The sequence below is a fragment of the Meleagris gallopavo genome, chromosome 29, assembly GCF_905368555.1.
Source record: "Meleagris gallopavo chromosome 29, MGAL_WU_HG_1.1, whole genome shotgun sequence".
Classification (NCBI taxonomy): Eukaryota; Metazoa; Chordata; class Aves; order Galliformes; family Phasianidae; genus Meleagris; species Meleagris gallopavo.
The window spans coordinates 297,818-323,499 of record NC_139432.1 but is presented as its reverse complement, the minus strand read 5'-3'; the positions used below and the strand labels follow the sequence as shown (position 1 = coordinate 323,499).

The 25,682-nt window shown below is 50.9% G+C and overlaps 2 protein-coding genes and 2 pseudogenes across 2 annotated transcripts; 3 read left to right on the top strand and 1 right to left on the bottom strand.

Moving 5' to 3' along the window:
* The first annotated feature begins 1,554 nt into the window (after positions 1-1,554).
* On the top strand, positions 1,555-2,879 carry LOC146542530 (T cell receptor alpha variable 4 pseudogene; annotated as a pseudogene).
* Positions 2,880-7,243: 4,364 nt separating this feature from the next.
* LOC116217730 (uncharacterized) lies at positions 7,244-24,816 on the top strand. The gene is made up of 5 exons (XM_085210776.1): positions 7,244-7,503; positions 15,339-15,737; positions 17,099-17,170; positions 17,689-18,019; positions 23,976-24,816. Exons 1-5 carry the CDS (start codon positions 7,332-7,334, stop codon positions 24,604-24,606), a joined length of 1,605 nt encoding a protein of 534 aa, XP_085066902.1. The 5' UTR covers positions 7,244-7,331; the 3' UTR covers positions 24,607-24,816.
* LOC146542529 (T cell receptor alpha variable 4 pseudogene) lies at positions 7,510-8,124 on the top strand (annotated as a pseudogene).
* On the bottom strand, positions 8,770-14,654 carry LOC146542528 (feather beta keratin-like). Its single transcript, XM_085210768.1, has 2 exons — positions 14,471-14,654; positions 8,770-9,122 (listed from the first exon to the last, which is right to left on the bottom strand). Exons 1-2 carry the CDS (start codon positions 14,652-14,654, stop codon positions 8,770-8,772), a joined length of 537 nt encoding a protein of 178 aa, XP_085066894.1.
* Positions 24,817-25,682: the final 866 nt, after the last annotated feature.

Sequence of the window (25,682 nt, the reverse complement as noted above, 5' to 3'; positions counted from 1 at the left end):
AGGGTAAGTGTACAGTAATGTAGGTGGAAAACTAGATGATCTGCTGGACTCTAACTGTTGTGGCTGCTATTCAGAGTACAACTGGGGACAGGAATTTATTAAGGGGTCTCTAAGGGATCAATGCTGCACTGGTAGTCTTTGATTTTACATTAATGTTCTGCAGCACTGGAAAAAGTGCACTGTAAGTATGTGTGTGGAGGACCCCTGAATGGGAAGAGCTGTCAGGACCTCATGAAACAGGATGAGAGAAAAGGGGAGGCAATCAAGAAGCATACAGAAACAGACACCAAAGGAGTGCATGGAAATGATGGGAAGAAATAAATCTCACAGTCACAACCGCTAATGAGGAATCAAGAAAGCAAAGGGCCACTTTCAGGAAGACAAGCCAGGCCTTTGTAGGAGATGCAGCTGTGAATCGGGGCATGGATGGGGATTGGTGTGAGACAGACCTGTACTATCTCATTTTAGGATAGGCAGCGCTGGGCACAGCGGGGGAATCAGGGCTCAGAAGCATTGCACTCTTTGAACCGTCTTGTCCCATCTCTCTATGCTCTCACCTGCCCTTCTCGCTGGGGACGCTGTAGGTGGGCAGCTGGTTTCTCCTGTACTGACGGAGCTTTCACAACCGTTCCTCAGCTCTACAGCTGCACCCATTTAGTACATGCAGCTTGAGTCGATTCACTGCTCACAAGCCGTATGTGGGCTATGGGGGTGGGGATGGATTGGATGAATCCTCCCAGAACGAGATTTTATAGTGTAGATGAGTCTGAGATATGGGCATGTCAGACATTCTGACTTCTCCCGAAGTAGGATCAGATTTGTATCCGGTTGAACACTGTCAGGGAATCTTCAACCGTGCCTCCAGGCTCCCACACACTCAAAGCCTGATGCTGCACATTCTCAGCCGCCTTTCGGCGCCACTGTCGGACTTCCTCGGGCTCCTCGAGCGGCGGCATCAGCTCTGCTGCCGCCCTCGGGGCTCGGGGAGCTCTAGCGGTGCCGCCTTCCTGGGCAGCAGACAAGACCCGTTCCCGCAGCCGGGTTTCGGATCTGCGGTAGCGCCAGGCACAGCCGGGATACCAGGGCTCAGAAGCGTCGCGCTCCCCTTCCAGTCCCGCCTCTCTGTGTTCCCTTCTGCCCTTCTCGCTGGAAACGCAGCAGGAGGGCAGCCGCTGTCCCCTGTGCCGAAGGAGCTTCCCCAGCCGTTCTTCAGCTCTCCGCCTTCTCTGCAGTGCCCGAGCTACGCTGCAGGACACACAGAGCCCAAACCCCGATGCCCGCGCACAGGCGCCCAGCACTCGCAGCCCGGAGCTAACCCGAGTGACGCCGGCGCAGGGCGCAGCCCCGGGGCGGAGCTGTCGGCGACGGCGGGGAGGAGGCGCCGCGGGCGGAGCAGCGCCGGGGCTGGCGGGGTTGGCCGCGGTGCTCCTGGGTGCGCGGAGCTACCGCCGGCGGTTCCGCACTGCGGGAGGTGCGGGGATTGAGGGTGGCCGGAGCGGCGAACTCCTCTTGTCCTTCGGCTACCTTCCGACCTCGTCCACCTCTCTCTGCTGCATGAAATTTCTGTGACAGAAAATGGATTTTCTGAGTTTGCTGCTTCTTTTCTTCTCGGCAGTGGCTGTGAGCAGAGCTCAGGTGCAGCAGGAGCCGGCGGCAGAGACCAGCGAGGGCACCGGCGTCAACATCACCTGCTCACACCCCAGCATACAGCTCGGAGATTACATCCAGTGGTACCGTCAGCTCCAGGGCCGAGGACCCGCATTCCTCGTCAGCGCCGTTACTGGCTCCAAGGAGGTGCCGGACCCGGAGGGGTGGCTGTGGGTGTCGGCAGACCGCCGCTCCAGCGCCCTGTTGCTCGCCCGGCCCCGGCTCGGCGACGCGGCGGTGTATTACTGCGCCGTGAACCCACGGGAAGCGAAGCCGGGGCTGCGGCCGGGCACGAACCGCTTAGGGCGGGGCGGGAGCGCAGTGCCGTCCGGGCCCGCAGGGGGCGCTGCCGCTCCTTCCTCTCGGCCCCGCCCGAGCTGACATTGCTGACATGGAGCACGTCCCTCGCACTGCTCGGCATCCTCCGGGAGAAAGGCGTTCGAGCTGCACACCTTCACGAGGCACGGCATGTCGATGTCACAGACACTTTCAAACGATCCCCACAATAGCTCTATTTTCTGACTGCGAGATTGTGTGAGGAGATTCTGGCAGTGAGCTGCTGTTTGTTGAGCAGCAAAGGCCACTGAAAGCTGTGTTTCCTGTGAAGGCTACTGCCTCATCTGTGGATCAAGTCACTTATCAGCTTAAAGAGAAGGACAGTTAAAAAGAAACTGATAAACAAAGCACAGAATGACCCAATCTGTAAGTAAAGAGGGGGACAAGGAGGGAGATCAGAACTCTTCAGCTCCTAACTGATGGACAAATAGGGAACTACAGCTCTTAGACTTGAAGTCATGGAGCCTGAGCTTTGTGAGTCACAAGTAACAAGATGAAAAGAAAGATGAGGAATGCTCGAGGGACTCGTGGGGCTAGCACATGTTTTAATGAATGTTTATGGAAAGGTCAAAAGTGTCACAAAAAGAGTTGTAAGAAGGAACAAAAGGATGCAGTGCAGAGGAGAGAGGACACAAATTTCCAGTCAGTACACCTACTGGGATGAGGCCTATGCTTGACCAACACAGCCCAACCTGTCTCCTTAATAAGCCCTGACTTGTCTGTGCAGCACTGAAACCGCTCTCTTTCTCGTGTGGAAGCACCTCAAGGTCTGGGCCAGTAGATGCAGAGACTGGTGTGCAGGAGAGATCTGGGTGCCAGCAACCAAAACAACATGCACAGCACATCAGGATTAAACCAGTGACTGGGAGGAAAGAGTATTCAAGTGTGGGAGAGAGGTGGGTAAGGAAACATAAAGCCTGATAGTGAAGGTTAGGCAGGCTGAGATCCCGTGGTAATATCTGAGGGATCAGCAGGAGTGTGGGGATGTGTGTGAGAGGAGTGGGTGACTGCACACATCTGCTGGCCAGCAAACAGCAGGCTGGCCTATCCTGAATGAAGGCGGAGACCCACATGCTGGATAAGAGAAGCCAGGCTCCAGGCAGGAGTATTGGATGTGCTGAGGGCCCGAGCTCACACTGATGGGCTGTGTGATTGTGGGAGTGCTTATGAAGCCAGTGGGTGAAGGTGAGTGCTTCCACAGGGGAACTGCAATCCTGATTAGCCAGAGAGGAGGAACAGGGCTTGGCTCTGAGCTTAGGGCTCATAAGAGAAATGGTGTTGTTACCTGTGGGTGTTGCTATGGCAGTGAGTGCCCTGCCTGTGGAGCCAGCAGAGTCATTTCCGGCAGCTCTGTCATCTTGGGGCTGGGAGGTGGTTTTCTGCCTCTTTCTCACTCAGCAAACAGGAGGCTCAGTCTCAGCATGCACCGCAGCTCTCTCATCTTCACTGCCTTCCTGGGACAACTGCTGGGTAAGTGCAGGCTTTTAATCAAGGCATCCATCTTCTCCCCACGAAGCACTCACCAGCCTCAGTAGGGCTTTGTGACATACAGCTCCTGAGTAACAATAAACCTTGGGCAAATTCTGACTGACTGTTGTGGCTTTGCACCAGTTCTCTCAAGATATTGCTGCTCTTGGAAATGACAAGGGAAGATGGAGAAGAGAGACCTGAGGACCCTCTCCTGCTTTTCTCTGCCCTTCTTCCTCTCTCTCTGCTTTTGTCTTCTAATCCACCTACTGTCCCCCCAGAAATCACAGCTATCCCTGCAGACTCACATTTAAGCCTTTCCAACAGAATGAAGCAGATCCTGTGAAAGTCACAAGAGTGACATTAAACATCTCATCCCATCAGCATTAAGGATAGCAACACCTTTCTGCTGGACAAAGGACGGGGAGCCTTCTCTCCTGCTGCTTTGTATCCATTCCATGTTGGCAGCCTGGAATCTTCCCTGCGGAGCTGCTCACCTTTGCTTTCTTCTTGCAGATGCCATGGGGCAGACCATTGTCAGCCAGCAAGAAGGACAGGTCACAGTGGAGGAGAGAAACACCTTCCAGACCACCTGCACATACCAGGCAGCTAACTTTAATGGCTTGTTTTGGTACCAGCAGAAGAAAGGCCAAGCTCCCCAGCTGGTCTCACATCAGGCAGCTGCAGGCTCCAAGCAGAACGGCCGTTTCACCACGTGGCTGAACACCACCGAGAAATACAGCCTCCTGCGGCTGGCAGAAGTCGAGCTGTCTGACAGCGCCTTGTACCTCTGTGCTGTGCGGGACACCGTGGTGCAGGGAGCTTCCTTGGCCGTGCCAGAACCGCAGTGAGGGAGGGGGTGTGTCTGTTGGAGGCGGAGCTCTGGGGAAAGGGCCCTCAGCTCTCCCCTGGCAGCGCTGCTTCCCCTGTGCTCACAGAGACCTGGAGGTCAACATCTTCTTCGAGAAGAGACCGATGTCTGTGGCTTGAGAGGAACGAAAAGTGACAAAGGAGACCCTGACCTGGAACTCGTCTCCATGTACACTCCTGGATAACCCAGTTTTTGCATGGGCTGTGCAGAGAACACATGCTGCATTGTGATTTGTGTGCTCTGCTGTGCACCGAGGGCTTTAAGCAGGTGGTCTGAAACTCACCTGAGCTTTGCAGTCCCATGCAGATTGTTTCTTTGTTCTCTGACGCTTGGCCAAAGACCCCACAGAGTGGGCCTTCCCAGAGTGGGATCTCCCTTCTGGAGATCGCAATGATGTTGTTATACTTCTTCAGTAATAACTTCCTTCCCTAAGCTCCATGTGGAAATCTCCGAATTGGAAGGAGCACAGGAGATGATGCATGGTTTTCTACTAGTAATTCTTCGACATGAATGCTTTCCAAATGATGAAAGACTCCCATCTGCAGTCCAGAGCTGCTCTGCATTCCTAGCAGCTTCAGACCACCATGAAACAGATCACTTGGAGGCTGGAATGCAGGAAACATTAGTGACTCTGAGGAGGGAAATGAGTTTTCTTCCACAGGGGGCTTCCACCAGAGCTGCCAATATTCTGTGCCCATTCCCCATGGTGAGGATTCCAAAATGCATCCATCTGTCAGTCCTGTATCACCCAGGGTGGATATGGGGAATTATAGACACAAAAGAAGGGGATACAAGGGAAAGAGAGGAAAGAGTAGAAGATAAGGAACATAGCATCGAGCATGGGGGACACTTTCTGCCATAGTAGTGTCTGGAAACAGATTATAGTAGTAGTGTCTTCAGGGATTATCATAGCAGTGTCTTCAGTAGAGATCAAAGCACTCAGAAGTGATGGGGACTCCATCACAGCTGAGGATGCTGTCAATTGCTACAGAGGTGGAGGTTCCCGTAAGTGGTGTTCCTGGTGTTACCACAGTCCACAGTGCTTACCTGGTGTTCCATCAGGTAAGAGCTGAGGATGAGGCCAAGCAGGGCCACTTGTAGGTAAGGGAAGTTCTGCTTTGAATCCGTTTTTTTTTTTTTTTTTTTTTTTTTTTTTTTTTTTGTAAGCAAGTATTGTGCGAGTGAGGCCAAGAGCTAACTGAGCACTGTTGAATATGGGGTTCATGCAGTGAACACAGTGAGGAAGTGTAATGACTTCACCGAGAGTGTTTATGGGACCACCACCACAAAAATACTCAATGTGTGCAATGAGGAGAAACCCTATATTACTTATTTTATGGGGAAATATGGAATATCTCTGAACTGTACATGAAAACATTTGCGTGTGTAACATATGTAATGAATATAAGCTGAGGATCTTTTGTGCAACATATGCATGATAGGCGGAGCTCATCCCCCATGCACCCAGCACCAAAAATAAAGAATTTCTGCTTTCTAACACTCCAATTTGAGTCTTAGGTGTTTCATGATTGACTCATATACAGTATCTCTGCTATCTGGCATGAACATCTCCTGGTGCTGTTTTGTGCCATTCCCTCACGTGTCCTGTCATCAGATACCAGGGAGAAGAGACCGGCAGCGCCCTCTCTGCTTTCTTTCCTAGGAAATTGTAGAGAGTAATGATGCTGCCTCTAAGCTTTGCGTTCTTGAAACTGGACAACCCACATGTCCTCGGGCTCTCCTCACAGGATATGCCTTCCAGACCCACTCTCAGGTCTGCTGCCCTCCTCTGGACGCTTTAAAGCACCTTGAACACCCTTCTTACTTTGTTGTGCCCAGAACAGCCAAATAGATTCCAGGTGAAGACGCACCAAGGCTAACTGTACTGGGAGAATAATCTTTTTGATGAGTAGCCTATGGAGTGTGTAATGCATTGTAAGATTCAGTTGGACTTCTTTGTTGCCAGGGCACAATGTTGGCTCTTGTTGATCCTGATATCAGCCAGCACACCCAGATCCCTGCAGGATGTCTGCGCTTCTCAGGTGCTCAGCTGTATTTCAAGGGTGACCCCAGACTAAGACTAGAGTCTGAACAGCACAAAGCAGGGATTGAACGGCACGTGGAGTCCATGGCAAACAGGCCATGGAGAGAGGCAGTCAGGATGGTTGAGACTGGAAGATGGTGATATCCTGGAACAAGAAAAAGGTTCTTGCTTTAGTCACCGACATGCAGCTTCAGAAGAGGAACAGCCCTCTGGACACTGGGGAGAAAATACTAGATCCATTGAAGGGGCTCATCAAAGGTGGCTGAACTCGAGCCTTATGACTGGAGGAAGGAGAAAAGTTGTGTGAGACATAAAGGAGACACCTCCCTTTGATAGTGGATTCTCCACTTTGCTGAAGTCTCAGCTGTTTGATTTCCTTGGCAAGGAATGGCAACCCCAGTGCTGCAGAAGGTCTCGAGAGTTTGTTTGCATATCATTGTACCATCCCTTACAACTCTTCCACATAATTCTGCTTCCAGACAGCTTCCTTAACTCTACTGTGACAGTAAAAGCGCAATTAAGGTGATTGTATGTCCACTGGACCATGAGATGCCAGAAATAGTGAGAAGTGAATATGTAATATAATGAATGTTTCTTTTTCATCTATTTTCATGATAATTGTTTCAGACAGACCTACATGGCCCATGGGCTTCATTCACAGAATTCATGGTAGTGAAGAAGCAGTCTGTAGAAAGGAAGAAAACCTAATGGAGAAGTTAATCAAGTTGGACATACTTGTGGCCTTGAGATGCATCCAAGGGTGTTTGATCGGGTGACATGGTTGTGATGAGCTCTCTCTCATTGCTCAGGAGCCATGACGCTTGAGGGATGGTGGTCGCATCTAGGAAAGAACAACATGCATCAAAACCATTTAGTAGGACTGAGAAAGGGAACTCAGGCAATACTGACCAACTGTACACCCTTAATACGTTCCACAACGAACTGTTTCGGAGCAAATGTCTTTAGATGCCATTACGAGACATGGAGCAGCCCCGGGGCGGAGCTGTCGGCGGCGGTGGGGAGGAGGTGCCGCGGGCGGAGCAGAGCGCAGCGCGGGCAGCGCGGCGCGGGTGGCGGAGCGGCGGGATGCGGCAGTGCCGGGCCGCGGGGCTGGCGGGGCTGGCTGCGGTGCTCCTGGGTGCGCGGGGCTACCGCCGGCGGGGCCGCACTGCGGGGACTGCGGGGGGCAGGGGCCGCGAATGCCTCTGGTCCTTCGGCTTCTTTCCGACCTCGTGCACCTTTCTACTCCTGCACGAAATTTCTGTTGGAGAAAATGGATTTTCTGAGTTTGCTGCTTCTTTTCTTCTCGGCAGTGGCTGTGAGCAGAGCCCAGGTGCAGCAGGAACCAGCGGCAGAGACCAGCGAGGGCATCGGCATCAACATCACCTGCTCACAACCCCAACATACAAGTCTATCGATTACATCCACTGGTACCGTCAGCTCCCGGGCCGAGGACCCGCATTCCTCGTCAGCGCCGCTAAAGGCTACAAGGAGGTGCCGGACCCGGAGGGGCAGCTGTGGGTTTCGGCAGACCGCCGCTCCAGCGCCCTGTGGCTCGCCCGGCCCCGGCTCGGCGACGCGGCGGTGTATTACTGCGCCGTGGGCACACGGGAAGCGAAGCCGGGGATGCGGCCGGGCACGAACCGCTTAGGGCGGGTCGGGGGCACAGTGCCGTCCGGGCCCGCAGGGGGCGCTGCCTGCATGGCCGCCAAACTCCATCCTGACCAGGGTGCATCTCCCTGAGAGAAACGAGCACGGCACCCGCAGCAGTGATTTACTGAGGCCAATGTGAGACAGACACATCTGTATTTCAGGTGAGCAAGATGGCATAAATGACTATGCAAGCTCTGTTGTGCAGCACGGAGCCCTCCTCACAGTTCTGCCATGTCTGCTATCCTTGCTTGCTTCCCCGGTGCCACACTGATGAGAACAGGAGGAGCCCTGTTTCTACGAGACAGCAATGTGGCTTATACCCACGCCATTCCACACAATTGTATCTTTTTCCATAAGCTGAGCAGTGGTGGTGTTCTGGCTTTAAATAACTACTGGTCTTAGCTGTGGGCAGAAACATTGCAAGGCAAAGGCTAATAGTCCCCTGTTCTGCCATAGACAGAGAGATCTTGTTCTGCAACGGACAGTGCCCAAGAGAGCAGCCTCTGCAGTGTGTCACAACCTCCCATTCTTCTGGCAACAGAGAAGTATCTCCACAGGTTAGGTAGAGGAAACAAAAAGAGACACGAGCCATGTTTTCAGAAAGCACGGGATTGCCTCTTGCTTTCAGCATTTCCTAGAGTATCCGAGTGGGGTCTGGAATTCAGAAAGCAGTGGCTTAAAGATTCCTTCTTGATGCAGCATCCTGTTCGTGATTCATGGACAAATTTCTCCCGGACCACGGCCAGCAGCTTCAGCAGGGCGGGCACCTTCTGCCACAGTAGCGGCTGCCCAAGCCGGACAAGTCAAAGCCCCCCGAGGTGATGGGCACGCCCTCAGAGCTGAGGATGCTGCCAACAGCAGCGGAGGTGGAGGAGCCCACAGCGGTGTTCTGCGGGAAGGAGCTGAGGATGGGTCCGGGCAGGGTCACCACCACGGGAGAGGGCTCGATGGCGATGGTGGAGTTCTGGCACTGCCTGACACAGGGCTCATTGCAGCTGCTGGCCAGAGGGGTCGGGCCACAGGGCCGGCATGGCACACACTGGGTGTAGCCTGGATAGCCTCTCACAAAGGAGACAAGGCAACGACTCAGGATGGAGGAGAAGACTGAGAAAGGAGGTCAGATCCTTTCATAATGCCAGGACCCTACAGTGAATTGTCTGACCCAGAGAGATCTGTTTGAATGCATCAATCTAAAGCCATGTAAGCTGTGTCCCAAGCACTCTCTGAGCAGATGTTATCTCATCCATGGTCTCTCATAGCATGGAGATCCACTATCTGATAACATTTCTATCCATTTAAGAGGAGAAGAGTGGGCTTCACACTTACCTGGTTCCCAACAAGGAGAAGGCAAGAGAAACGAATGGTAAAGATGGGAACTGGGCAGCCTTTTATATTGGTTTTCATCACTGTAGGTCCACAGGCACAGCTGATACAGGCCATAGTTTTCTGACTAGTTAACCTTGATTGCAAGCTATCCCTTCTCGTTATGTGGGCTGGTTTTTTGGTTTCCTACAGTGCTACCTTTGTGTTTCCAGACATACGATGTGACCATTCTCTAATGAAGGATTCTTTGAAGTGCTGTGATTAAAGGCTCAAAGATTCATAGGGCAGAATTGCACTGATGAGACCAATGCCTCAGCTCAAGTGGTGATCAGGTCCAGAGGAGGCAAATGAAGTCAGTCTAGCTCAGTGCAGTGGGGCTGTCATGGTTTCATGATTTTTGTAATCGGTGTTTGGCATCATAAAATCATGCAGTGCACTGGGAGTTGAAGTGTTAATTCTTGAATTGCATGGATTGTTGATAGTTCTGTTACCTGTCTCAGAAGAGAAGAATGAACTTCAGTTCGCAGAGGACTGACTGTTCCCTTTCCATTTTTCTGGGCAGAAGATAAAACTGCCTGAGTGTTACAGGACTGTATTCTTTGTTTCTGCATCAGAGAGGAGTGCAAAAAGTCAGAAGTTCAGACTCTTTTTAGGTCTAACTAAAAGAAATCTTTGAGGAAAAGGGATTGTAAACAGAATTGATGTTAAAAGTAAGTGGAAGAGAGTAATGCTAGGCACAGGACGTGTTGTAAGAGAAGCCAGGGTAGATATTTCCTCTCCACTGCAACCATCCATACCATTGCTTCTTCACTGAGTGCACCATCTATGAAATCCAAATTTCTACATCTCTCCAGAAGATGAAAGTTCCCCTCCATGTCCTCACATTATCCCCAGAATAACACTCCCAGGAGCACACCAATGAGCTCCTGGGTGGCTGGTAGAATCACAGAATCACTTAAATGTAGCAATTGCAAGGGACATCTGGACATCATCAAGTCAAACTAAAGAACATTCCCTAGATGAGGTCAAACTGGAAGGCATCCAGGTGGGTTTTCAGTATCTGCCGAGAAGGAGACTCCAAAATCTCTTTGGGCAGATAATTTCAGTGCTCTGCTCTTTCACACTCAAAATAAAGAAGTTCTTTGCCATGTTCGGATGGAGATTCCTGTGTACAAGTTGGTGCCTGTTCCCACACTGGGCACTACTGAAAAGACCCTGGGCCATCCTCATGAGACCTGCCCTTTCAATATTTATAAGCATTGATATGATCCCCTCTTAGACTTCTCCACACTAAACAATCGCTTGACTCTCAGAAATTCATCCAAAGGAAAATGCTTATGGCCATATAAAAATGAAGAAAGGGCTAAAAGACTATCTTCATTTTATCCATTAGGCATGATGTGAAAAGGCTGCCCAGATGCAACAAGGCTGCTGTCTCTCTCTCAGTGGAAAATCCATCTCAGCCGAGCCCCACTCAGGCAAGATCAGAAAAGGACATGGGAGTACTGTGTCCAATTCTGGGCTCCCCAGTACAAAAAAGACAGGGATCTCTCGAAGAGGGTCCAGCGGAGGGCCACAAAGATGGTGAAGGGCCTGGAGCATCTCCCCTATGAAGAAAGGCTGAGTGAACTGGGTCTGTTTAGCCTTGAGAAAAGAAGACTGAGAGGGGACCTGATCCAGGTTTATAAATATCTGAGGTGTGGCGGCCATAGTGGTGAGGCCAGTCTCTTTTCAGTGGTACGTGGAGACAGGACGAGGGGAAACGGACATCAGCTGCAGCATAGGAAGTTTCACACGAATGTGCGTAAGAACTTCTTCACGGTGAGGTGACGGAGCACTGGAACAGGCTGCCCAGGGAGGTTGTGGAGTCTCCTTCTCTGCAGATATTCAAGTCTCACCTGGACGCCTACCTGTGCGACCTGGTGTAGGGAACCTGCTTTGGCAGGGGGGTTGGTCTCGATGATCTCTAGAGGTCCCTTCCAACCCCTACAATTCTGTGATTCTGTGATTCTGAGAAGGACTTTGGACATACCAAGAAGAATTAGGTGAGAGATGCGGAGCCTTTAATGGAGACCCTGCACTGCCCCAGGCCCAGGCATAGCCTTCATGGAAGTGACAATTTTTGGTGGAGCTAGTGATGAATGGAAAACAGCCAATGGCATGAGCTGTGTGGCTGCTTCCTTTAATGCTGCTTGTTCATTTCCTGGCTTATGCCACAACCATTTCCTCATTCAGGCTTCTTCTGAGTGCTGGCATTAAGAGGCCCCAGTACATCTGGGCCAGGAATGAGTGAGTGATGGCAGAGAACTCAGCTCAAGTGCTGAGATGGATTCATCACAAGCAAGTGATGCTGGCATGGGGCTACTGTGAATGCGCATTGGACATGTCTTCCTCTATCCCTCCATCCCTATTCACTCCAGTGGTCTCGTGTGTTTGGATGCCAAGGCAGGTGGGCTGGACTGCTGGGTTTCTAATCTCTTTATCTTCACGTTCCCCTCTGAATAATTTGCATAACCACCTTGGGTTTCTCTCACTGGGCCATCCCTGCACATCTGCAAACCATGCTGAAGAGTGATATGGCTGGGACATCCCTACCAGCAACACGGTCCAAATCCAGCCCTGCCATCATCCCCCAAATACAACCTCACCTGAGACCTCCCAGCAGCAGCCTTTCCACACTGTCGAGGCTTGTGAAGTGCAGGAGATCTGATTTCTGGTGCACATAGCCGGAGGAATGCAGGGGAACTCCAGTATCAATTTACATCTCCCCGCAGGGAGAGTCACACACTTGAAAATCTTTCCCTCAAAAAACATGCCTAGGCAAAATGGTTTGGCAGTTGCCAGACTAAACCTTTCCTTTGGATACATTACACGTACTTGTTTCTCTTATCCCGAGACAATCACTGCTATGTCCACTTAGCTTTTGCCACTCCTCTTGGATTTAGTAGAAGCCACCCTTCTTCCACAGAAGCAGGAAAGAACACACAAAAGGATGCAGCAAATGTTTAATGAGTCAGTCCAAGGAAATAAAATCACTCCAACGGTGGACACCGATTGAGGGGAACAGCAGGAACAGACAAGAATAATCCCTATAGCAGCGTTGCCACAGGGCCCTCATTTTGAGGCCAAGAATTGTGGGGAGGCAAGCAGGTCACTCAAAACATGGCAGATACAGACAGCATGTTGTTTTCCCGTGCTGTCCAATTTCATTTCCAGCTTTATGCTATGTGCAGTCCTTGCTGAAGGCACTCTATGTGTGATTGTGAGACGCAAGCATTTACAGGGATGACATCATGTTGAGTGACTCCTTAAGGGCTCCTTGGGGTCGTTCTGGCAAGAAGTGGCTCAGCTCCTGGGTGTGACCTTATCCCACTTCACACTGCTCTCAGGAAAATTCTGCTGGCTCTTTTGACTTCTCCTGTTTTGCCCCGTGGATGAGAGTATGGGAGCAGAAGTAGTTCATGATCCTTTCCAGATCCCCAAAGAAAGGCACATCAATAAAGTGTGAAATTAAGCGTTGGATTTATTAAGACACAGTGGGAAGAGGTCTAGAGACAGCAGATACATCCCACCTCCCTTCTGGTTCTGGGAACCCCATCTTTCTTCAGTATCAGACAGAACCAGGGGATTTAGCCAAGTCACACTGTGCAGAACCTTTCCATTGGGAGCTCTATCCCATCCTCATATGGTGGAAATCCATTTCTGAGATTATACCTTCCAGCACACGGAGCACAGCTGGGCAAGGTGCACTCCAGCTGATTCCATTACTGCAGTTCCTCAGGGATAAGGGAAGGGCTTCTCATTTCTTAAAAGCAAGGCCCAACAGAGCAGGCTTGTCTAGCCAAGGATGCAGGGAACAACACGTCAGCTGTATTCCATTCACAGCAATCCCAGCCATCTTCAGAAGGCAGAAGAAAGAGGATCCAGGGAACAACATGTCAACAGCATTCCCTTTGCTCCTTCCTACAGAGGATTCAGAGGATCTGTCTTCAGATGCCATTGTTAAACCTACTAAGGACAACACAGTGATTAGGAACAGCCAGCCTGGTTATACAGCAGGACAAATCATGGTTATACACAGGGCAAATCATGCCTGAGCAACTTCATTGCATCCCATATAAGACTGAAAAACTGAGGACAGAGAATGTTATATGCTTAGATTTTGGTGGGACTCTTTGCCTGCCTGTTGCTGTAGTCCCTTCACAACAAATGGGTGAGTTATGGCAAGGGTAAGTGTACAGTAATGTAGGTGGAAAACTAGATGATCTGCTGGACTCTAACTGTTGTGGCTGCTATTCAGAGTACAACTGGGGACAGGAATTTATTAAGGAGTCTCTCATGGAGCAATTCTGCACCAGGAGTTGATAACTTCCTGTTAATGCTCTCCATGACTCAACGAAATGCACTATAACCATGTGTGTGGAGGACCCCTGAATGGGAAGAGCTGTCAGGACCTCATGAAACAGGATGAGAGAAAAGGGGAGCCAATCAAGAAGCATACACAGACCAACCCTCAAGGATTGCATGGAAATGATGGGAAGAAATAAATCTCACATTTATACCAGCTGATCAGGAATGAAGAATGCACTGGGCCACTTCCAGGAAGACAAGCCTGGCTTTTGCAGGAGATTAGCTGTGAGTCGGGGCATGGATGGGGATTGGTGTGAGACAGACCTGTACTATCTCATGTTAGGATATATAGGGAAAGAGGTGAACTTATGAGGAGTGACAGAGTGGCATGCAGCAGGGGTTCCTCAGATCTGGTTGAGCCATGTGACTGATCATCAGACTTTCATGTCCCCTTCATGAATCTTTTCTAAGCTCTGCACCATCTCACTCTGTTCTGTGCACCTGGATGGACAAATTACCAGTTACTGTGGAGAGTGCCATATGGGTTTTGATGCCAGCTGCTGGAGTCAGACTGGGCCTGAAGATGTCCCTGTCATGTGCTGTGTACTGCTACAAGAAGAGCAGTCCGTGATTCTGTCATGGAACAGGTGCAGGTCTTGAACTCCAACCTAGTGTGGCAGAGTCAGGTTTTATCCCCATAACCACCTGGTTGTACTGCCAAGAGTGAGAGAGTTGTGGTGCTTAGCACGTGCAGCTGGAGTCAGAGACTGCAGTCAGACATTCTGACTTCTCCCGAAGTAGGATCAGATTTAAATCCGCTTGAACACTGGTCAGAGACTCTGTAACCGTGCCTCCAGGCTCCCTCTCGGCTTCTCCCACGCATTCAAAGCCTGATGCTCCTCTTTCCCAGCCGTCCGTCCGGCGCCACTGTCGGACTTCCTCGGGCTCCTCGAGCGGCGGCATCAGCACCATGGGCAGCAGCCTGCGGGACCCGGGGCTCGGGGAGCTCTCGGGGTGCCGCGATCCCGGGCAGCAGCACACGACCCGTTCCCGCTGCCGGGATTCGGATCTGCCGCAGCGCCGGGCACAGTGGGGGGAACAAGGCTCGGCCGCGTCGCGCTCCCCGACAATTTCCGTCCCGTCTGGGCTCTCGTCTGTCACTCTCGCTGGGGACGATGCAGGAGGGCAGCTGGTTTCCCCTCTGCCGATGGAGCTTCCCCAGACGTTCCTCAGTTGTCCGCCTACAGCGCAGTACCCGGTCTACCCTGCAGGAAACGTAGAGCAGAGCAGAGCACAAACCCCGCTACCCGCGCATATGCGCCCAGCACTCGCAGCCCGGAGCAAACCCGAGTGACGCCGGCGCAGGGCGCAGCCCCGGGACGAGCTGTCGGCGGCGGTGGGGAGGAGGCGCCGCGAGCGGAGCAGAGCCGGGGCTGGCGGGGCTGGCCGCGGTGCTCCTGGGTGGGCGGGGCTGCCGCCGGCGGTTCCGCACTGCGGGAGGTGCGGGGATTGAGGGTGGTCGGAGCCGCTATCTCCTCTGTCTGTCCGGCTTCCTTCCGACCCCGTGCACGTCTCTATCCTCCTGCACGAAATTTCTGTGGGAGAAAATGGATTTCCTGAGTTTGCTGTTTCTTTTCTTCTCGGCAGTGGCTGTGAGCAGAGCCCAGGTGCAGCAGGAGCCGGCGGCAGAGACCAGCGAGGGCACCGAAATCAACATCACCTGCTCACACCCCAACATACAAGCCAGCTCCATCCACTGGTACCGTCAGCTCCCGGGCCGAGGACCCACATTCCTGGTCAGCGCCGTTACTGGCTCCAAACAGGTGCCGGACCCGGAGGGGCGGCTGTGGGTGTCGGCAGACCGCCGCTCCAGCGCCCTGTGTCTCGCCCGGCCCCGGCTCGGCGACGCGGCGGTGTATTACTGCGCCGTGAACCCACGGGAAGCGAAGCCGGGGCTGCGGCCGGGCACGAACCGCTTAGGGCGGGGCGGGGGCACAGTGCCGTCCGGGCCCGCAGGGGGCGCTGCCGCTCCTCCCTCCCGGCTCCGCCCGAGCTGACATTGCTGACATGGAACACGTCCCTCGCACTGCACGATATCCTTCGCACTAAGGCGTTCGAGCTGCACACCTTCACGAGCACGGCATGTCGATGTCACAGACACTTTCAAACGATCCCCACAATAGCTCTATTTTCTGACTGCGAGATTGTGTGAGGAGATTCTGGCAGTGAGCTGCTGTTTCAGCAAAGGCCACTGAAAGCTGTGTTTCCTGTGAAGGCTACTGCCTCATCTGTGGATCAAGTCACTTATCAGCTTAAAGGGAAGGACAGTTAAAAAGAAACTGATAAACAAAGCACAGAATGACCCAATCTGTAAGCAAAGAGGGGGAAAAGGAGGGAGATCAGAACTCTTCAGCTCCTAACTGATGGACAAATAGGGAACTACAGCTCTTAGACTTGAAGTCATGGAGCCTGAGCTTTGTGAGTCACAAGTAACAAAATGAAAAGAAAGATGAGGAATGCTCTTGAGGGACTCATGGGGCTATGCACACATTTTAATGAATGTTTAGGGAAAGGTCAAAAGTGTCACAAAAATGGTTGTAAAAAGGAACAAAAGGATGCAGTGCAGAGGAGGGAGGACACAAATTTCCAGTCAGTACACCTACTGGGATGAGGCCTATGCTTGACCAACACAGCCCAACCTGTCTCCTTAATAAGCCCTGACTTGTCTGTGCAGCACTGAAACTGCGCTCTCTTTCTCGTGTGGGAGCACCTCAAGGTCTAGGCCAGTAGATGCAGAGACTGGTGTGCAGGAGAGATCTGGGTGCCAGCAACCAAAACAACATGCACAGCACATCAGGATTAAACCAGTGACTGGGAGGAAAGAGTATTCAAGTGTGGGAGAGAGGTGGGTAAGGAAACATAAAGCCTGACAGTGAAGGATAGGCAGGCTGAGATCCCATGGTATTATCTGAGGGATCAGCAGGAGTGTGGGGATGTGTGTGAGAGGAGTGGGTGACTGCACACATCTGTTGGCCAGCAAACAGCAGGCTGGCCTATCCTGAATGAAGGCGGAGACCCACATGCTGGGTAAGAGAAGCCAGGCTCCAGGCAGGAATATTGGATGTGCTGAGGGCCCGAGCTCACACTGATGGGCTGTGTGATTGTGGGAGTGCTTGTGAAGCCAGGGGGTGAAGGTGTGTGCTTCCACAGGGGAACTGCAATCCTGATTAGCCAGAGAGGAGGAACAGGGCTTGGCTCTGAGCTTAGGGTTCATAAGAGAAATGGTGTTGTTACCTGTGGGTGTTGCTATGGCAGTGAGTGCCCTGCCTGTGGAGCCAGCAGAGTCATTTCCGGCAGCTCTGTCATCTTGGGGCTGGGAGGTGGTTTTCTGCCTCTTTCTCACTCAGCAAACAGGAGGCTCGGTCTCAGCATGCACCGCAGCTCTCTCATCTTCACTGCCTTCCTGGGACAACTACTGGGTAAGTGCAGGCTTTTAATCAAGGCATCCATCTTCTCCCCACAAAGCGCTCACAAGCCTCAGTGGGGCTTTGTGACATACAGCTCCTGAGTAACAATAAACCTTCTGCAAATACTGACTGACTGTTGTGGCTTTGCACCAGTTCTCTCAAGATATTTCTGCTGTTGGTAATTATGAGGAAAGATGGAGAAGATGGACCTCAGGAGCCTCTCCTGCTTTTCTTTATATTTCCTTCTTCCTTTCTCTCTGCTTTTGTCTTCTAATCCACCTGCTGCCACTCCCAGAGATCGCAGCCATCCCTGCAGTCCCACCTTTCAGCCTTTGCAACAGAATGAAGCAGATCCTGTCAAAGTCACAAGAGTGACATTAAACATCTCATCCCATCAGCATTAAGGATAGCAACACCTTTCTGCTGGACAAAGGACAGGGAGCCTTCTCTCCTGCTGCTTTGTATCCATTCCATGTTGGCAGCCTGGAATCTTCCCTGCAGAGCTGCTCACCTTTGCTTTCTTCTTCCAGATGCCATGGGGCAGACCACTGTCAGCCAGCAAGAAGGACAGGTCACAGTGGAGGAGAGAAACACCTTCCAGACCACCTGCACATACCAAGCAGCTAACTTTAATGGCTTGTTTTGGTACCAGCAGAAGAAAGGCCAAGCTCCCCAGCTGGTCACATATCAGACAGCTGCAGGCTCCAAGCAGAACGGCCGTTTCACCACGTGGCTGAACACCACCGAGAAATACAGCCTCCTGCGGCTGGCAGAAGTCGAGCTGTCTGACAGCGCCTTGTACCTCTGTGCTGTGCAGGACACCGTGGTGCAGGGAGCTTCCTTGGCCGTGCCAGAACCGCAGTGAGGGAGGGGGTGTGTCTGTTGGAGGCGGAGCTCTGGGGAAAGGGCCCTCAGCTCTCCCCTGGCAGCGCTGCTTCCCCTGTGCTCACAGAGACCTGGAGGTCAACATCCTCTTCGAGAAGAGACCGATGTCTGTGGCTTGAGAGGAATGAAAAGTGACAAAGGAGACCCTGACCTGGAACTCCTCTCCATGTACACTCCTGGGCAACCCAGTTTTTGCATGGGCTGTGCAGAGAACACATGCTGCATTGTGATTTGTGTGCTCTGCTGTGCACTGAGGGCTTTAAGCAGGTGGTCTGAAACTCACCTGAGCTTTGCAGTCCCATGCAGATTGTTTCTTTGTTCTCTGACATTTGCCCAAATTCCCTGCTGTGTGGGCTTTCCCAGAGTCACTCTTTCCAGAGAATGCGATCTTGCTGTTACAGTGCTTCAGCAATTACTTCCTTCCCTAAGCTCCATGTGAAAATCTCCGAATTGGAAGGAGCAATGGAGATGATACACCCAGAAGAAGGGAATACAAGGAAAAGAGAAGAACGCGTAGGAAATGGGGAACTTAACATTGAGCGTGGTATGCACTTTCTGCCATAGTAGTGTCTGGAAAGGCAGGAGAGATCAAAACACCCAGACATGATGGAGACTCCATCACAGCTGAGAATGCTGTCAATCACTGCAGAGGTGGAGGATCCCACAGTGGTTTTCCGCAGGTAAGAGCTGAGGATTAGACCAAGCAGGGTCGCAATCATGTGGAGGGTTTTAATGATGACGGTATGGTTTTTACCATGCCTTACACAGGGTCACTTGTTGTCTGCTGTTGTCTGGTGAGGTTATACCATAGGATGGGCATGTTTGTAGCAGAGCATGCCACAGAGAGGGAAGAAGTCTTCTTGGCTTCATCCAGACAGGGCATTTTTTTTTAATGTATTGGCCCTGCACTGCTCTAGACCCAGGAGTCCTATAGACAGAAGAGACCATTCTCTGTAGTTCATGTAATGAATGGAAAACATCCCAGCTAATGATACGGGCTGTGTGGCTGTTTCCACTTACACTGCCTTTTCATTTTCTGGATTTTGTCACACCCATTCTCTCATAGAAGTTTATTCTGAGTGTGGGGATTGAGAAGCCCCAGGATTTCTGAGCCAGGTATGAGACAGAAGAGAAAAAGTCAGAAACAAGAAAAATTCTCTACTTCAGAGACTGTAATTTGTAGCTCTCTTCCGGGAGGACTCATGAGGTAAGGAATGGCTGAATGAAAGCTTGGGGAAGGTTGGACAAATCTTTCTATACCTGTGTCTGTGGAAGAAGTGAGAGAAAGAGGATTTGGAGAGTGACTGATAGCAGATCCAATCCTCATCTTGCACAGTGCTCTGCTTTTCATGATAGTTTCCTACATTTGCATCACCTCCACAGTTCTCTCTATTCCTTCTAATTTCAATCACCAGAAGGCCTTCTTTGCCTGTCCCTCCCCTATCAACTTTTTTCCCTCGATCAGAAGCCAAGGCCAGATCCAACCAAAGCCTACCTGAAAGCTCCACCCCTTCAATGCCCTGGACCTACAAAGAGCCTGGCAGGGCAGGAGGTGAGCAGTAGGTCCAGCTGTAGAAATGTACACCTGCAGCAGAGCGAGGGGACGGCTGTGCTGTTGCATAGAGACCCCTGGCTAGGGACCAGGCCAGAGTTACTCTTTTGGTTACACTGGGCTTTGGTGGGCTTGGTTCTGATGCTCTTTGTCTTGTGATTCCACCTGAACCAGCACTGCCTGACACAACAGCTGGCCTGAGGAGAGGAAGGGCCATCCTGATATCATGTAGAAATGATTTTCAATGCCATTACTGTGCTGCTGGCATCACACAGAATCTGTGTGAAAGAAAAGCCCTCACAAAATAGAATCCCAGGCTGTGCTGAATTGTGAAGTCACAGGTGTGAGTGTGTAGGAGCAGTGATACTGCATGGAGTACAAGGGCGATTTGTGTGTGCCCAGGGCTCAGGGAGTATGAAAGGATCTTGATGCCTGAGGAAAGACATTCCAGTGTGAGTCCTGTGTTTGGGCTGGTGCATGACCTGCATGACTGTGGGAAATACAAAGTGCCCGTTGAGCGCAGAAACATGTCACGCTCTCACTGCCATGTCCCAGTGGAGATGGGGATATCTGCTCTCACATGGAGTCTTCAGTAAAGAAGCGTAGGTTTGGGGCACTTTAAGGGTCTTCCATTTCCTGAGCCTGAGGAGAACAGTCCCATGCTTGGGGAAGACATGACACCACCAAGAAGCCGTGAGTGTTTGGGCATGAGTCACTGTCCTTGGCCTTGCTGCACCAGTGGGAGTGTTGGGCTGAGAAGGACTGAGAGGGGGCTCCAATGTGTGGTCTTCTGTAGTCCCCCATACTGAAACCAATGACAAGTATACTTCTGCAGCTCATAGACCTGGTGTGGACTCATGCCAGGGCTGAACACTTGGGCAGTTGCAACATCAAACCAGAGGAATACTGGTCCTGGGGTTGCAGGAGGAAGGAGTGATTTGGTGTCAATAGGGTGAAGCGTCCTTTGGTCATCAGCCACCAGCACTTTCATGTCCCTCACTGGAATTTGAGTCTCAGTGCCCAGGAAGTGCTCCTGGATTGGAAGGGATATCCGACTCATGGCACGCTCTCCAAAGACTGCAGGGATCCCCCAACAGTGTCAGGAGGAGGCTGTCTTTCTGCGAGGATCATTGGAAGTACATAAAGATCCAGTGTGTTCCATCACCCACACCTTTGTCTCCCTGGTCCATGTTAGAGATAGCACAGCCAAGGACAGCCTCCTTCTGTTGTATGACTCTGGAGATGCTGTTCTGAGACAGGTGTATGGGGAGGCCTCAGGTATGGCTGGCTCTATGGCACAGTGCAATAGCAGGGTGTTCCCAGCCCACTCACAAGTGGAAGTTCCAGCAGTCAGTTGGTAGCATTCCATAATACACCAAAAATGAAGGCTATATTCATTCAGGAATTAACTGTAGGAGCACTTAGAAGTAGCAAAAATGTTCTTTGAAGTTTTAAAAACACCACAACAAATGTAAGTTGATATTGATACAGACTGACGCTGATATTGATGTAACAAACTCATTGGTAAAACTATGGACTTAAAAAAATTGACAATTACATACTTATCAATCTTACTAGTCAAAACAATTTTGGTCTAGCAGAGTTGTTAGAGTTAGGGTAGTATGGTTAAGTTGCTATTGGACTTGATGAACTTGAAGGTCTTTTCCAACCTCAGTAATTCCATGATTCTATGATTCTAATAATGTAACAGGTTATATATATCTATACATATTCAAAGTATCGCTGGAGATTCAAAGGGATCCCAGAAGGGCAGTCTAGGTCAGATCATCATCAATGGGGTCATCTTAAGAAACTGACCTCAGAGAGACTGACCTCATAAGTACCTATAAACTGATCACAGAAGAGACCAACCACCCCCAGGAATGGGACAAGAAGGAAATCACAGTAATGGACAGAGTCTCTTTACAAAAGCTGATCTCCACTGTGGGCTGTGGATTATCATGGGGTTCAGGAGCCCATATCACAGCATTGCAGAGTTTGTGCAATGTTCAAGTGAAACTGCATCCTCTTTAAGGAGAAAAAAAGGGGAAAAGAAGGAAGCAAGCAAACAATAGATGTAGGAGCATGCTCAGCATGGGAAGTTTATAAGAGAGAGGGTCTCCATTCTGTACAAAGTTCAAGTGCTTTTGATATCACTGATGCATAAATGGGCAGAGGACATCATCACTGCTTCAGGAAACCAATAGATTCCGTTACTGTCCTTCTTCCTGCTAATACCTCTAATGGAGAAGACAGGAGAGGAACTGGAAGGCATCTTCAAATACCATCAGGTTCAACTGTCTGACATCATTAGCTCTAACCACAAGGAAAAACATATTAATGAAAGCATTGTCCAAATGTCTGTCAACCCTGAAAAGCATGGGGCATCATCCACATCTCCACGAAGCCTGATCCAGTGTTTGACCACCTTCACAATTTCCTGGTGATACAAGTTCTAGCAAAGTTGCTAAGCTTTCTAATGCTCCTTGATGGATACCCTGGCGTTTGTTTAGAAATCAAGAAGAGTCAGAGCCATGTACCAAGTAGATTACAGTGACTATCTAACACCTTGAATCGAGTAGATATGGGAAGTTCTACTCCAATTCAGCAAATACTGTGAATGCAGAGGGCTGTGAGACCACCACCACAAAAAGACTGAACACGTGCGAAGAGACAGAACCCTATGTTAATGATTTTGTGGGGAAGTACAGAATATCTATGTACCATTTATGTACAAATATGTAACATTAGCACATGTAACATAAGTAATGAATATAAACTGACAGTGTTTTGTGCAACATATGCATGATAGGTGGAGCTCATCTCCCATGCATCCAGCACCAAAAATAAAGAATTTCTGCTTTCTAACACTCCAATTTGAGTCTTAGGGTGGTTCATGATCAACTTATATACAGTATCTCTCCTATCTGGCCTGAACATCTCCTGGTGCTGTTTTGTGCCATTCCCCCACATGTCCTGCCATCAGATACCAGGGGGCAGAGACCGGCAGCGCCCTCTCTGCTTTCCTTCCTAGGAAGTTGTAGAGAGCAATGAGGCTGCCTCTTAGCTTTGTGTTCTCCCATGTGTCCTCAGGCTCTCCTCATAGGATATGCCTTCCAGCCCCACTATCAGCTCTGTTGCCTTCCTCTGCATGCTTTAAAAATATTTAAAAACTTCTTATGTCATGGAGCCCAGAACTATGAAAAGCATTCCATTTGAGGACACACCAAGACTAACTACAGTGAGCAAATGACCTTTTTTTACCAGAAGGCTACAGAGTGTTTAGTACATCTGAAAATTCACTTCGACCTCTTTGCTGCTGGGACACAACATCAGCTCTTGTTGAGCCTGCTGTCAGCCAGCACACCCAGAGCCCTGCAGGATGTCTGTGCTTCTCAGGTGCTCAGCTGCACTTCAACGATGACCCCAGACTAAGACTAGAGCCTCAACAGTACAAAGCAAGGAAGATGTGGTAGGTGGTGGAGTCCATGGCAAACAGGCCATAGAGTGAGGCAGTCAGTGAGGCAGGGAGATGGTGATATCTTGGAACAAGATATCTTGCATTAGTCATAGACATGCATGTCCAGAAGAGGCACAGCCCTCTGGACACTCGGGAGAAAGTACTAGAAAGTACAAGATCCGTTGAGAGGGGTCATCAGAAGTGGCTGAGCTTGAGCCATATGACTGGAGGAAGGAGAAAAGTTGTGTGAGACTTAAAGGAGACACCTCCCTTTGATAGTGGATTCTCCACTTTGCTCAAGTCTCATCTCTTTGATTTTCTTGGCAAGGAATGGCAACTCCAGTGCTGCAGAAGGTCTCACAAAGTTTGTCTGCATATCAGAGTACAATCCCTTACAACTCTTCCACACAATTCTGCTTCCAGACAGCGGCAATTTTAGCCACCCCAATAAATGCTGGATGGGCAGTATGGCTGGGCATCAGGAATTCTGGAGATTTCTAAATTCAAAAAGAGGCAGGCTAACTGTGAGCAACACTGAGACATTGCTGCCCATGCAAGGATGCAGGCAGGAACACCACAGGTCAGCCTGAGATGAAAACTTGCTGGGAAGAATAGTGAGAAAAGCATCCTTACTTCTCCTGAGGCAGTAAAAAGGAAGCTAAGGAAATTGTATTTCCACTGGACCGTGAGATGCCAGAAATAGTGAGAAGTGAATGTGTAATATAATGAATGCCTCTTTTTCATCCATTTTTATGATAATTCTTTCAGACAGACCTAAAAGGCCCCTGAGCTTCATTCACAGAATTCATGGTAGTGAAGAAGCAGTCCGTAGAAAGGAAGAAAACCTAATGGAGAAGTTAATCAAGTTGGACATACTTGTGGCCTTGAGATGCATCCAAGGGTGTTTGCGGGCGGAGCAGAGCCGGGGCTGGCGGGGCTGGCTGCGGTGCTCCTGGGTGCGCGGGGCTGCCGCCGGCGGGGCCGGATTGCGGGGGGCTGCGGGGAGCTGGGGCCACGCTCGCCTCTGGATTCTTCTTACATCGTGCACATCTCTCCTCCTTCATGAATTTTCTGTTGGAGAAAATGGATTTTGTGAGTTTGCTGCTTCTTTTCTTCTCGGCAGTGGCTGTGAGCAGAGCCCAGGTGCAGCAGGAGTCGGCGGCAGAGACCAGCGAGAGCACCGAAATCAACATCACCTGCTCACACCCCAATATAGAGACCGGCTATTACATCTACTGGTATCGTCAGCTCCCGGGCCGTGGACCCACATTCCTCGTCAGCGCTGCTAAAGGCTCCAAGGAGGTGCTGGACCCAGAGGGGCGGCTGTGGGTGTCGGCAGACCGCCGCTCCAGCGCCCTGTGGCTCGCCCGGCCCCGGCTCGGCGACGCGGCGGTGTATTACTGCGCCGTGGGCACACGGGAAGCGAAGCCGGGGCTGCGGCCGGGCACGAACCGCTTAGGGCGGGTCGGGGGCGCAGTGCCGTCCGGGCCCGCAGGGGGCGCTGCCTGCATGGCCGCCAAACTCCATCCTGACCAGGGTGCACCTCCCTGAGTTCTCGACAGAAATGAGCACTGCACCCGTGATTCACTAAGCCCAAATTGAATCAGACGCAGCTGGGTCTGTTGTAAGACAGCTCGCCATGTATTTGTGGGGAACAGCAGACTGACACCACGGGATGTGTTTGACACCTGAGGGACGTTCTCACAACTCTATTCCATCTTCTCTCCTCCTTCCCCAACGCAGCACATATGTGTAGCAGGAAGGAGACGGGACTAAAACCAGAACATCAGCAATGTGCTAAGTGAGAAAACAAGGAATCCTCAGTGAAGTGAATAAATCAAAGAAATGAACTAGAGTGTCCAAAAACCAAAGGCCTTGCTCTAAACGTGAAGGGAAGATGGCTAGGGTGCACACACCATGGTGATGATTGGAAAGATAACATCCCAGAACTCTTTAAGTCCCAGTGCACTGCATGAAGTTACGATGAAGAATGCCAATAACAAAAATCATAAAACCCTGACACCAGTGAGGTGAGGTGGGCTGGACTGCTGGGTTTCATTTCTCTTCCTCATCCTGCTACCCTATGAATAAATTGTTGATCTCCTTGGACTCCTCTCCCTCGGCTGTCCCTGCACATCTGCAAACTGTGCTGGCAGCTCATCAGGAGCCCTTATCTGCTCAGAGCACTGCAGCCTTGCCCTGCCACAAAGGTCACCAGTGTCTCCTCAGTCAGCTCCCCATGAGCTCAGCCCCTGCCTCTTCAGCTGTGTCTGTGCATGAGCGTGGATGACACATGCTCACACGCACATGAGGTGTACACGAGCTTTTATTTCTGTGCAAGCATTGTTTGCACGTGCCTTTGTGAGTGTGAAGGTGTAAATACAACTGCGTCCAGGTACAGGTCTGCTGTTGCCAGGGATATTTTGTCCAGCTGCATCCAAGAGAGTAGCTTCTGCAGTGTGTCACAGCCTCCCATTCTTCTGGGAACGGAGAATGGTCTTCTAAAACACCCATCTTATACCAACCAGTAGCAGAGCCATTCTCCCTTGGCTGCTCTGGAGACGATACACAATAGAAGGAAAAAAATAAAATCAAAAGCTCAAATAAGATGCAGAAATCTTTAATGA